The sequence below is a fragment of the Equus przewalskii genome, chromosome 18 (assembly GCF_037783145.1).
Source record: "Equus przewalskii isolate Varuska chromosome 18, EquPr2, whole genome shotgun sequence".
NCBI lineage: Eukaryota > Metazoa > Chordata > Mammalia > Perissodactyla > Equidae > Equus > Equus przewalskii.
In genome coordinates, this window is record NC_091848.1 from 57,881,106 (window position 1) to 57,894,232 (window position 13,127).

A 13,127-nucleotide genomic window follows, 5' to 3' on the forward strand; every position below is an offset into this window, starting at 1 on the left:
TGTCTGTGGACCAGATTTTGAGTAGCATATTCACAGCCACAGAATTAACTCACCTCTCTTTTGTCATCATTTCCCTTGTGTGTAACCAGCAAAGGATCATTTTTAGTCATATAAGAACTAAGTAATATTTTTTCTTTGTTTTGGGAGCTGTATTTTATAGAAAGCATTTTAGGGCTATACACTGTACTGTAATTTTTATATGTACCTTCTATATATCTGACATGTGATTCTATGACGTGATGTGGTGGTAAACAGTATTGGGAGACATAGCCCCAGAAATTAAGATACTTAAAATTAGAAAGCGTAATTAACAAAAATTTGTAAAAAGTTGTTAGTACTACCTTGACAGCCGTTGAGATTTTGAAATTTAGGACAATACAACTTGGAATTTGGAAGCAGTTGGTGTTTCAGCAAGGGTAAACCTACATATTATTGAATCCGTTCTTCATTTTTGTTTTTCTAGATCTGATTACTTGTTTAGACACTGCAGCCAGTTTTTCGGAACCTGAGTTCAGGTATGACCATATTTGTGACTTTCTCTCTTAAATGTTATTCTTTATCTACTTTATCCTCACTCTTTATACACTTAAGATTCATGGATGTGGTGTGACACATAATCATGTTCTGAAACTTCATTATCAGAGCTTTTGAAAGCCGTTGAGTCGCTGTGTTTAAATTAACTTTAATTTTAGCATTTGGATCTTCTCCACAATAAAAGTATAATTTTAATATACTTTGAAAGTAGAACTGGTTGCTCTTCAGAATCTGGCAAAACTGCTAATAAAGGTAGAAGAGCTATTTGTTTTTTCTCCAAAAAGAGACGAGGACGATTTAGGCTGTCTGAGAGCCCGTCCTCATCTCACCTGGAAGTGTGGCTGCTGTCTGCCTTCCTCACGTCTCTTGCCGGGAGTGCAGTTAACTTCCCGTCGATCTCCCGTCTGTCACCTCTGCTGGCTTTATTCTGCCATTCGCATTGCTGCCAACTTATTTTCTAAAGTACACGTCTCATCATTCCCTGCTTAAAAATCTTCAGGGGGCTGGCCCGCTGGCACAGCGGTTAAATTCGCATGTTCCACTTCGGTGGCCTGTGGTTCACCAGTTTGGATCCCGGGTGCAGACCTACACACTGCTTGGCATGCCATGCTGTGGCAGGTGTCCCACATATAAAGTAGAGGAAGATGGGCACTGTTGTGAGCTCAGGGCCAGTCTCCCTCAGAAAAAAAAATCTTCAGGACCTCCTAATTAAGACAAAAAGTCGTCCAGGTTCCTCCGTCTGGTTTTTAGGATCCTTCACACGGGGTCCTGGGGCCGCTTTTCCAGTCCCATCTCGTGTGCTGTGCTGAAGCAGCTCTTCATTGTTTACCCTGCTCTTGAGCCCTGAGAACTTCTGCCTGGAATCCGTTTGCTCCTCTCTGCTTGGCACAATCATTCTCTTCTAAGACCCCTCTCACTAACCTCCCCCAGCTGGGGGCCGCTCCCCAAAGAACTCGCCTTGTCTCCATGTGGCCTAGGCATGCTCCTCAGCACTCGTGGGGCATCCTGCTCAGCAGAGGTAACCCTGGCCCTGGTGTATGGCACGCAGCCCTGCCAGAGGGTCAGCTGTCTTATGCCCTCCACTCTCCAGCTCCGTCGTCACCGCCCATGTGTAGGCTGCCCCCATCTCTCGCCTGGACTGCCGTACTCTCTGCCTGGTGCTATCCCAGCTTCCACGCCTGGTTCCTTACGAGCTCTTCTTCCCGGGAGCCACGATGCTCTTTTTAAAGATATGAATCAGATTATGTGTACAAGCTGTCGAATCCTTTGTTGGCTGCCTGTTTTTACTTAGATACATATTCCAGGCTCCTTACCCTAGCCGCAGGGCCTCGGCACGCCTGGCCACTGCCCACCTCTCCCGCCTTCTCTCAGACTCACCTTCCCTCCTGCCTGCGCTCGTCCCCCTCAGCTCCAACCCACCCAGCCGTCCTGCCCAGGGCCGCGCCGTTCCTTCTGAGGCCGTGCGCTTCCCTCCGCGTGCTCCAGGGACGGCCGTTCCTTCTCCGCCCAAGTTGCACTTCCTCAGAGCCCGTTCCGTGACCGGGGCGGTGCCGAGCCCTGCGTGGGGAACAGACACGGCCCGTCTGTCAACTGAGGGTGATGGTCCCCACCCGCAGGGTTCCGCGGTGCATTCCCTGAGCAGTAGAATGCCGCCTGGCACGCAGCGTGTTTACGGAGGGTCTGCGTTACGCCTGTTGAGTTAGATCGCTCCCAGTTACTTCATGGAGTGCCTTTCCTTCATAGCACAGTTGCAGTCTGACTAGTTGTCAGTGTAACTGTCGGTTAATGTCCTCCCCATCGCTGGAATGGAAGCCCCGTGAGGACAGGGGCAGGCGTGGTTGACCTTTGTAAACCCAGGGCCCAGCCCCTGGCAGAGGACGGGGCAGATGTGCGGGTGACCATGCTCCGTGGCTGGTGGGCGGGAGAGTGAGTAAACGAGCGAATGCCAGGCATGTTTAGGCCAACTTATGTTTGACCAGTAGAGGGTTGGTAAAGTACAACCCTGGTTTATCCACAAAATAGAATATCATGCAGCTCTTAAAGATGATGCGTAGATCGTACAGTAGAAACTGTCTGCCGTTCACCAGGAAGTACATAAAGCATTTGCAGAAGCTGAGACAGCTTCTGTGAGCACGTGGGGGAGCGTGCGTGAGGATGGAGGGAGCAAGTCGGAAAGGGCCTGTTGGGGGGGTGTGGGTTATGAAATCTACGTTAAACTGAAAAATGGGTATGTGATGTTGTCTTTCCCCAGAAGGTACAGCCGTCTCCCCTTGAACTTGTTTGTATTTTGCAGTAAGTACTGCCCAGCGGGCTGTCTGCTTCCTTTTGCTGAGATATCCGGAACGATCCCTCATGGATATAGAGATGTGAGTGGGATACAGGCTCGTGTTCAAGTTTTGATGTAACTTTATTTTTTTTAAACTCTAGAATAGGTGGATGTGACCTATTGTATATCTGTATCTTGATTTTTATTTTTTAGGAATTGTTTGTTTTTCATAATATGTGTTTTATTTTTTTCTTCCGCTAAAAATTTGTTCTATGTTAGAACATCAATAATCTATCCCACGTTTATTGAGAAAACTGCCCAGCTCAACTAATTTCTTGAGGAAGTGTGTCTTGCTTATGAATTATCAGAAGACAATCAAGCACTAGGCTTGTCTCTCCCTCCCCAGTCCTCGCCCTTGTGCATGGCGGGTGTGCACGCAGGAGTGGTGTCAAACGTGCTGGGCGGGCAGATCAGTGTCGTCATCAGTAAGGGAATCCCGTACTACGAGAGTTCTCTGGCCAACAACGTCACGTCTGTGGTGTGAGTATCTGCGCTGTTCCTAATACGCGTGCCGGGCGGGCTGGGGTGGGGCTCGTTAGCGCCCCGCGATCTCACTGCGGATGGCATTTGGGAAATGATGTTTGTGCGGCCAGCACTCGCATTGCAGGTGCTCAGTGTCCGAGCGTATTGAAGGTTACATCTCAGCCTGTCTGTCAAAAACGTCATTTGGAAGAGTGGTTTGTTTCTTTCTTCTTTTCTAAGTGTTGGAAAAAAACTGGAATAAGAGTCTAGAAGTTTACTGCCAAATTCTCGCTTCATTTTGAAGATGAGAAGCCATAGCTACTCTGTTCCTTACAGCCTCTGTGACCTGAATGGATCAGATAGCTGAAATACTTTCAACGTAAATTAAGTTTTGACCTAAATCAGAAGTAGTTTTGTTATGAATCCCTTTGATCCCAAGAGAATGTTTTAAGAATGTATTTTCCTGGTGTCTGTGGTGTTCCACTGTTGGACGTGACTTAGACATCGAAAGCAGGGGAGGTTGGAACGCTGAGTGGAGATGCAGTCCTCCTGGTCGTCTTCGTGGCTCTTGCCCCTTGAGATGCCTCAGCATTGCAGACAGTGCTGAGCCCATTGTGAGCAGTTTCTTTGAGGCATGAGGCCACTTTCCGTTCAGAAGGCAGGCACGTGACCGGCACGCAGGACAGTAGGAAGCAGGAGTAGGCATGTTGTGAAGGACCAGCCTGCAGATATTGTCTGCATTATGGGCCATGTGTCTCTGTCACTTACTCTTTTCATTTTGTTACGACTCTGCCTTAACCACGTAGCTCCCTGGGCATGCAGAGCAGGCCCTGCATGGGCTGTTGTGTGCCCGTCCTGATGGAGTCGGCTACCATCCCTCTCACGGTCTTCCGCACGCTTTCTGCAGATCCTTTCAGTCCTTCCCTGTGCTTCCGTGGGAGAGGATTTTTTTTGTATGTGAATTCGCTCTTTTATATTCAAAAAAAATTAGGACAGGCTGAGTCCAGTTGTAATGGTTTGGGTGCTGTGCTCACAGCAGGATTGTGCCCCGATGACTCAGTCCCTCCAAGTTCCTTAGAGCCTGTGACCTGCGTGAGGTGGGCTCCTCGCTGTCCTCGCCTTCTCCCCGCTGCACCTGTTCCACACGTCACCTTGAAACCTAAGCACACAGCTGCTTTTAGCTCTGCAGCTCGTCGTCTGGGACGTGCTGCTTTTCTGCACCAGACGCAGTCTCCCTATGGTAGCAGCTTTTCCTCTCTTTGCCCAGGGAGCTCGAGCCTCGTTCTCTGAGAGTTACGCCTTTCAGTGTACTTTCCCCAGAAGCCACACGAAAGTATTAGGAATCAGTTTATTTCCTGAAAAAGAAATAAAATAAGTACATATTAAAGGTTATGTGGACACATTAGCACAATTGTATATGAAACTGGGAACTAGAGACTTGTAGAGAAAGTTGTTTATGCTGATTTCAGAAGTTGCTTTGCTTAGAAATGAGACTTTTTTGCTAGGAACAACATCAATTGTAATATATAGGCAGAGAGTTTTCTTAGTTCTTTGTATGGTAAAATAAACACAACAGAAAAAGTGTTACTGATATAAATCTGGGGAAGCCATGTGTTACGTGAGTGTCACCAAAAAACCTTTCTCTCTTTCAGGGGACACTTATCTACAAGTCTTTTTACATTTAAGACCAGTGGTAAGCCTTTCATGGACTTTATAACTCTGTAATTTGCGTAATAGTCAGTATTTCTTGCACACTGGTGTCAGGCACACACTGTTTTGCCCTTTCTCATGTAGGTGTCACAATAACACTGTGAGGGCAGATGAGTGTTTAGTAATATAACAAATGAAGTCAACGGGAGGTCTGACTTTAAGAGGGAGAAGTTTCTTAGAACAGGTGATTTTGAACTTGTGTGAAGAAGTAGTGAATTCCTTTGACAGAACACGTTCACTGGGAGCCTCCTCTCGCCTCTCAGGCCCGTTCTGGGGTGGCCAGACCGCAGTGAGCACAACACACAGTCCTGCCTCCAGGGCTTGCAGTCGGAGTGACAGATTGCCAGTAAACAGTGAATAACTAGATTATTGCTCATAGTGTCATAGAAGAAAAATAAAGCAAGAATATTGTAGAGAAATAAAGCAAGAAGGCGAGGCAGTGCAGGAGGGACCCGTGGAGGGAGGGCAGCCTCGTGGAGAATGTGGCCTCTGAGCAGACACCTGGAGGACGTGCGGGTGGCATCTGGCAGAGGGTCACGCATCTCCTTTAAACTAACAGTTATTGCTCATGGACACATACATACGTTTCCTGACGAGACCCAGAGACCTAGACCCAAGAAACACGTGCCTGATGTTGAAATCTCTCTATTACAATGTGTCATTAGCGTAGTGTGTGCTAATTAAAGGTACGAGAGAAAGCTTGCGATGAGCAGGTTTATCCAGGTTGTGAATTTATAGCTGGAAGCACATTGCTTTCTTCTTTGATTCAGGGTGTTATGGAACACTGGGGATGGAATCTGGTGTGATAGCTGATGCACAGATCACGGCGTCGTCTGTGCTGGAGTGGACTGACCACACAGGCCAAGAGAACAGTTGGAAACCCGCAAAGGCCCGGTTGAAGAAGCCAGGACCTCCTTGGGCTGCACTTGCCACTGACGAGTACCAGTGGTTACAAGTCGACCTGAACAAGGAGAAGAAGATAACAGGTAAGAGACACAACCTTCTAGAGCAACGTGTGACATGGATTCTGTTTGGAAAGCTGCTGACATCTAAGATTTTTCTTTCTTTCTTTTTTTTTTTTTGAGGAAGATTAGCTCTGAGCTCATGTCTGTCGCCAATCCTTCTCTTTTTGCTGAGGAAGACTGGCCCTGAGCTAACGTCTGTGCCCATCTTCCTCCACTTTATATGTGGAATGCCTGCCACAGCATGGCTTGCCAAGTGGTATGCAGGTCCACACCAGGATCCAAATGGGTGAATCGCAGGCTGCCAAAGCGGAACGCGTGAACTTAACTGCTGTGCCCCTGGGCCTACCCCCGTCTAAGATTTTTATAGAAAATTAGGTCACTGCAGATTTAATTCTATGGTTTTGTTTTCTTTGTTGGTGTTAATATTAATGAAGATGCTTTTATAAGAAACATGACAGGGCAGAGGAGTTGGTATCGGATTCTTGTTAGCTTCCCTTTTCATTGTACTAAGATTCTTTCAAGGCACTGCTTCAGTAAAGGGATCTTGAGACATCTGGAATAACCATCCTCTTACAGTCATTATGAGAAATTTAAGTCCAAGGAGTCCCCTTTAAGTGCTATAAAAAATATTTCATATGTGCTGAATATAAATATAAGTATTTAGAGCAATTTAGCAAATGGTTTGAATAATTGGTTGGGATTGGTTTTGTTAAGATTTGTTTTGCTTTGGTACTGAAAACAATCATCTTTAATCTGTTCGTTCCCAGAAGATCATTCTTACTCAGTAGGTGAAATGTATTTTCTAAGGACACACTCGCAGGCTGCAGGATAGAGTAGTCCTTTCCCATGTGCACCCGTCTTTCTCCTCTCACCAGGGGGCAGCCGAGGATCTGAGGAAGCCTTGCTCCTAGATGTGGTCGTGCACCACAGGCAGAGTGCTGGCACGGGGCATCTCAGGTGTTTGTCCTGCAGTGTTTCTGCTGAACAGACTCCGAGATCAGACGTGGGCACTAATGAAAGCACCTCTCACTCCCCAGGCATCGTCACCACCGGCTCCACCATGGTGGAGCATAATTACTATGTGTCGGCCTACAGAGTTCTCTACAGTGACGATGGGCAGAGATGGACCGTGTACAGGGAGCCTGGTGTCGAGCAGGATAAGGTAAAAGGATTAACGAAATGTTTTGAAAAAACATTTTAAAAAATGACCCTTTGCCAAAAGTCACAGAAGCTGTCCTGTGTAAGAGATGTGAAAGTGCAGTATCCGTTGGTCTTACTCTGCCCTCTTCTGGTTATTTTAGGCAGTGTTAGCTATTGGCCCTACCCTTCTAACTATGGTTAGGAAATTCTCAGTGTGTCTGGGTCCCTTTTGGTGGTGTGAGGGTAAGTACTTTCCTGACTTTCTTTTACTACATTTTTAACTCAGTTGTTTAGATACTTTATTAAGAAATCTGAAAATGAACTTATAATTCCTTGTCTTTAAAAAGCTTCTCTTGGGGCCAGCCCTGTGGCCAAGTAGTTAAGTTCACATGCTCTGCTTCAGCGGCCCAGGGTTTTGCTGGTTCGGATCCTGGGTGCGGACATGGCACTGCTCATCAGGCCATGCTGAGGTGGCGTCCCACACAGCACAACCAGAGGCAATCACAGCTAGGATATACAGCTGTGTACTGGGGGGCTTTGGGGAGACGAAGAAGAAGAAAAATATATTGAAAAGCTTTTCTTAACATCCACAGAATGATAGAGAGCCTAGTTTATTCCCAAATTTCTACCCCGTAGTAGGCAAGGGAGACGAAAGAACGAAAGACATAAATGCTTTAAATTATAGGATGTTCTAGACTTGAAGGCCATTTCAGGGTCACCTCAGCAATTCTGTCTTAGAAAACTTCCATTTTTCCTACCTGAAGAATTTTCTTAACTTCTATGGTAATTACAAAATTATTGTTTTAGTTAGCAAAAAACAACGATGCTGGAAGTGCCAGATCAGATGACAAGTAGCAAGGAGGCAGAGGGGGCTGCCATCTAGCTGCTTGTCACCTTCTCCTGGGCGCCCAGCTCCTGACCCACCACAGAGGTCTTGTACCTGGGGCAGTGCCTGTCCCCACAGTGGGTAGCTGCCTCTCCTCTAGAATTGGAGTTATGGCACATTTTTTCAATAAAACTTTCCTGTGGATTTTGTTTCAGTGAGAGGATACTATTGGTTCTCTGTCAGATGTATGATTTGCTAATAGAGCTTCAGTTACCACTTTTCTCATCTGTTTGGAAACCTCCAGGCGCCCCTATAATCTCTCGTGTGGGTCAAAACTCTCCTGCTGCTATGTCAGGCCTGCCTTCCTCTCTTCTGCCAGTTCCACTGGGCCTCGTGCCCAGGGAGCCCCCCCAACAGAGCACAGAGCCGTACTATCTCATGTCCATCTTCTGATTAATGCCCCAGACTCGACCACTTTTTACTCCTGGCACATCCATGTTTATGTTCATAATATTTATTATACTTGTGGAACATAGTTAATTTTTTGAAATTATAAAAATTATCCATGCTTGTGTTATAAAAACGTCTAACAACATTTAATGGTATTTCTGAAAAAGACTTTTTTTGCTTCGGTTTTGAAAGATAATGTCACTGGGTATAGAATTCCTAGGTTGACAGTGTTTTTCTTCCAGCACTTTAACCATGCTGGTCCGTTGTTTTCAGTGGGAATTCTGCCATCATTCTTATCTTTGTTCTTCAACATGTGATGTGTCTATTTTTTCCTTGGCTACTTTTAAGATTCTCTTTTTGCTGTTTGATTATGCCGTGCCTTTGTGTGGTTGTCTTTGTGTTTCTTCTGCTTGGGTTCTTTGAGCTTCTTGGCTTTGTGGGTTATAATTTGCATCAAATTTGGAAAACTGTAGGACGCGTCTTCAGGTATGTCACCTTCTCAATTCTAATTACAAGAATACTGTGGCCTTGAAGATGCCTCACAGTTCACTGATGCTCTGTTCTGTTTTTCCCCCAAATCTTTCTCTGTGTTCTAGTTTGGAAAATTTCTGTTGTTTTATCTTCAAGTTCGTTAATCTATTTGCACTGTCTAATCTGCTGTTAATCCTGTCCACTGTATTTTTATCTCCAATATTGTATTTTCTACCTCTAGATTTTCAGTTTTGGGCTTTTAAAGTTTCTTCCATGTCACTCTTTAACATGCTCATACTTTTCTTACCTCTAAAACATGTGGAGTATATAATAGCCCTTTTAATGCTCTTATCTACTAATTCTACCTACTAATGTGTCGTATCTGGGTCTTTTTGTATTGATTGGTATTATGGGTCATATTTGACATGCCCAGGAATTTCTGATTGGTTGCCAGACATGGTGAACCTTACGTTGTTTGGTGCTGGTTTTTGTTTTTATTGTTACTCCTTTAGTATTTTTGAGCTTTATGCTGGGGTGCAGTTGGGTTACTTGGGGATCATTTGATCTTTTCAAGGCTTGCATTCTGACTCTGCTGGGCAGGACCTGAGCAACCTTCACCTGCCGTTCCCACGCTGAGACACTGCTGCTCTGAGTCCTTGGCCCGAGGTCCCCTGTGTTAGGCGGTTTCTCCATCTGTTGGCCGTGTGAGCTGAGCCCAGCCCTGTGTGGCTCTGAGAATTGTGCTCGTGGCTCCTTCCCCTGGTTCTTTTCCCATCCACAGATACTTCTGTAGGAGCAGCCGAAGATTTAAGGGGAAATGCCTGCAGATCCTAAAAGTCTCTCTCTGTCAGTCCTCTTCTGTACTCCGCTCTGCCCTGTGAATTCTAGCTGCCTTAGCCTCTCAGTCTCTGAGCTCTGTCTCCTCAATTCAGTGAGACCACGGGCGCTCTTCAGCCAGTACTGGGGTACCAGAAAGGCTCGCCTTATTTGCTTCCCTCTCACAGGGATTATTGTCCTGTGCTGCCTGTTGTCCAGTGTCTGCAAACCATTGGTTCACACATTTTACTCGAGTTTTCAGTGTTTAAGGAGAAGGGTAAATCTAGTCCTTCCTAGTCTATCATGGATTGAAGCAGAAGTCCTTCCACTGAATTACACGAAATAACAATCTTTTGCCTCATGTCAGCCCATCTGCTCCCTGCTCTGCCCCCAGCACAGGGGTAGTGGGTGTATTCATCTCATGCCCTTTCCAGCCTGCACACGTGCATGAGCACATACGCACAGGCCGAGACAGGCTTCATTTTTGTTTTCAGAAAGTGGGAATGTATGTACAACTTGTTTTCATGATATATTGCTTTTTAATGGTATGCCGTATTTGTGGAGGTATTACCCAAAAATGTAGGTTCCTTGAGAGTGGGAACTTTGTCTTCCATTTTACCCTCATGACATGTGCAGACCTCCCTAAATGCAGGGGTTCATAATAAATACTAACAGATTAAATATAACAAGTCTTTTTTACTTGGTTTTTCTGAAATCTTTCTCGTTTGCATTCTTTATAAAAATGAGACTGCAATATGGAGTAAGGTCTCAGGGAAAGGTTTTATGTCCTCAAATGATGTTCAGTTATTGTTCCTGTTCCAGTAATATAATAGATGGCAAATAATTGCCTTCATTTTATTTCAGAGTAATATCTGAGGAAATGGTGGAAGCTTACTAGTTTGGAGGTTAAGGTAACTTCAAAACTCTTAGAAAATGAGGGATATTAACACATCTCAGAAGTTTATAATCTAATGCCATGTGAATTAGCCAGGAGGAAAATAGCTATACTATTGGGAAATGACTTGATTTGAGGAGTTAGGCATTTACTTGCTCTCAGTTAACTGAGAAAAAGCAAGCCCCTTTGACTTGAGGCAGCTGTCTTCTCATTAATGGTCATTAGAAACGACCTTGGTGATTTGGCCAAAGGAATGAGGAGGTCTCTTTTTTGCCTAGTGGAGCCCTGTACTTAAGTCAGCAGACATGGTTCCAGTCAGGGCCCCGTCACGACCGGCTGTGTGGTCCGCTTACATCCTTCAAGCTGCAGTATGCTGGGTTCTGCCTGTTTCCTAGGGTTGTCATGAAGAGCATCTGAGGTAATCATATGAAAATGCTTTGTAAATAACTGAGCTGCTGCAGTGTAAGGTCCTATCCTCATTTGCTTGAAATAGTCGAGGGAATGAGATAGTCACTTGAAATCATATTTTTACCTAAGGATTATTCATGTAATTCATTTCTTGCTGTTCAGCTACAATCAGTATATTAGGCAGGGAACAGTGTCACTTTTCTGGTTGAAATAGCAACAAAAAATGAAAACGGATGCTGTGGGAACTGCGTTTATGTAGTTTCTCCAGTAGGTGGGGGTCTGTGTCTGTTAGGAGTTTGTTAGTGTATGTTCTCTTTGTTTATGAGAGTCAAGTTATGAAAAGTGCACAGTAAAGCATTTCCTCTGAGGCCTCAGATGTTCAATCATGCTTTACTGTGAAATAAAACTAATATATTTAAATACTTGGTGTGCCCCAGCACCAGAGTTACTAAGTTTTAATGCCATACACTGTCTCAGTGCAGTCGACACCGTCTTCCCAAATCGCCACCTTAGCACTCTGGTCGTGTTCAAATCAGCTGAAAGTCCTTTTCATATTCAGTATTTTCCTTTGCATATTTTTGATGAAGGATGTGCAGCTTCTTAGTCGCTTTTCCAAATTATGATTCATTTACCCTCTTAGAAAGTTCTCCTCATGGTCATACTTTGCAGGTCTCATTTAAAGCCCAAAGCCAAACACAAGTCATGATTCAGTGGAGCAGCGTAGCCCTGACCTCTGCTGATGTAAAGTACCGATTTTTTGTTGTTTTTTAAAGATATTTCAAGGAAACAAAGATTATCACCAGGATGTGCGTAATAACTTTTTGCCACCAATTATTGCACGTTTTATCAGAGTGAATCCTACCCAGTGGCAGCAGAAAATTGCCATGAAAATGGAGCTCCTTGGATGTCAGTTTATTCCTAAAGGTAAAGCAACAGCACATTGGCCATGTCGTTTTCAGTGAATTAATTAAAAATGACTGTTCTCAGAGAGAGTTGTTTGTAATAATGTGTGTTTAACCTCTAATTACAGTATATTCTTGAAGGGATTTTCAAAAGAAATAGTTATCCTGTTAAAAAGTTAGACATCAAAATGAGTTCCAAATTGCTGCTGAAGAGAGCATCGCTGATAGCAGCTTCCTGAGCCTGCTTTCCAGATCCAGTCCCCGTCTTAGTTCCTCCCAGCTCTCGTGTCGCGTCGTGCTTGTGTCACGGGAGCGCCGATGACTGGAACAGTAACCTCAGTCTAGGTGCCTTTCCTGGGAGTAAATTAAAAGTGGGAAGAACTTCCTTCCATCTTATATATAATATTTCAGCACTTTGTTTACCGTTGTCTCCCCAGGAGCTACTGTAGCGCCTGGCACATATGGGCCCTCCGTAAACGTTATTAGATGAATCGAACCAGTAGTGTATCCAATTGTGATGACACTTCTCTAGCTTCAGAGTCAGCATCATCAGCCTCCCCATTCTCCTTCCTAAGAAGAGTATTTTTAGACAATTTAGTTATTTAAAAATTCAGAAATCTCAGTATATTTGTCCATTTAATGCAGAGCATATTTATTCTTCTGACATATTTCTGTCTGAGATTCAAAACTACAATGCAGAATTAAGTATTCTAGGAAGCGTTAAAGACATGTAAAGTTACTATTTTTAACTATGATTTTTATAAGCAAAATGTGTAAACTTCTCTAAACCATTTTTTAAGGTCGTCCTCCCAAATTCACTCAGCCTCCACCTCCTTGGAACAGCAACGACCTCAAAAGCACTACAGCCCCTCCAAAGGTAGCCAAAGGTATGCCTGCCCCCACCGGGGCAGCATGACGCTCCCTGGATTTGTGGTATAACTTTCCATAAACACATAAAAGCATTATAAAATAACTTTATCTTCATCAAGTTGGTGTAGATAAAAGAATAAAGAGTTTTTAAAACTTTTTTCAAGGTCGTGCCCCCAAATTCACTCAGCCGCTACAGCCTCGCAGCAGCCACGAATTCCCTGCACAGACAGAGCAGACGACCGCCACGCCTGACATCAGGAACACCACCGTGACCCCGCACGGGACCAAAGGTCTGCAAACCCAGGAACGCCACCTGGCACGCGGCAGAGTTTTATTTTATCTTTAACTTAAG

General features: G+C 44.7%; 2 protein-coding genes across 7 annotated transcripts in view; one reads left to right on the forward strand and one right to left on the reverse strand.

Moving 5' to 3' along the window:
- Positions 1–13,127, forward strand: part of DCBLD2 (discoidin, CUB and LCCL domain containing 2) — an 80,883-nt gene that overhangs the window by 53,449 nt on the left and 14,307 nt on the right. For all 5 annotated transcript variants that reach the window (XM_070582105.1, XM_070582107.1, XM_070582106.1 and 2 more), the window contains 9 exons: positions 464–515; positions 2,828–2,900; positions 3,207–3,340; positions 4,975–5,015; positions 5,803–6,018; positions 7,035–7,159; positions 11,777–11,927; positions 12,706–12,792; positions 12,940–13,065. In XM_070582105.1, the coding sequence (XP_070438206.1) occupies positions 464–515; positions 2,828–2,900; positions 3,207–3,340; positions 4,975–5,015; positions 5,803–6,018; positions 7,035–7,159; positions 11,777–11,927; positions 12,706–12,792; positions 12,940–13,065 (1,005 nt within the window). The remainder of the gene's footprint in view (positions 1–463; positions 516–2,827; positions 2,901–3,206; positions 3,341–4,974; positions 5,016–5,802; positions 6,019–7,034; positions 7,160–11,776; positions 11,928–12,705; positions 12,793–12,939; positions 13,066–13,127) is intronic.
- ST3GAL6 (ST3 beta-galactoside alpha-2,3-sialyltransferase 6) overlaps positions 2,918–13,127 on the reverse strand; it is an 85,473-nt gene continuing 75,263 nt past the window's right edge. For both annotated transcript variants that reach the window (XM_070582115.1, XM_070582112.1), the window contains one exon: positions 2,918–4,677. In XM_070582115.1, coding sequence (XP_070438216.1) covers positions 4,666–4,677 — 12 coding nt within the window. In that variant the 3' untranslated portion in view covers positions 2,918–4,665. The remainder of the gene's footprint in view (positions 4,678–13,127) is intronic.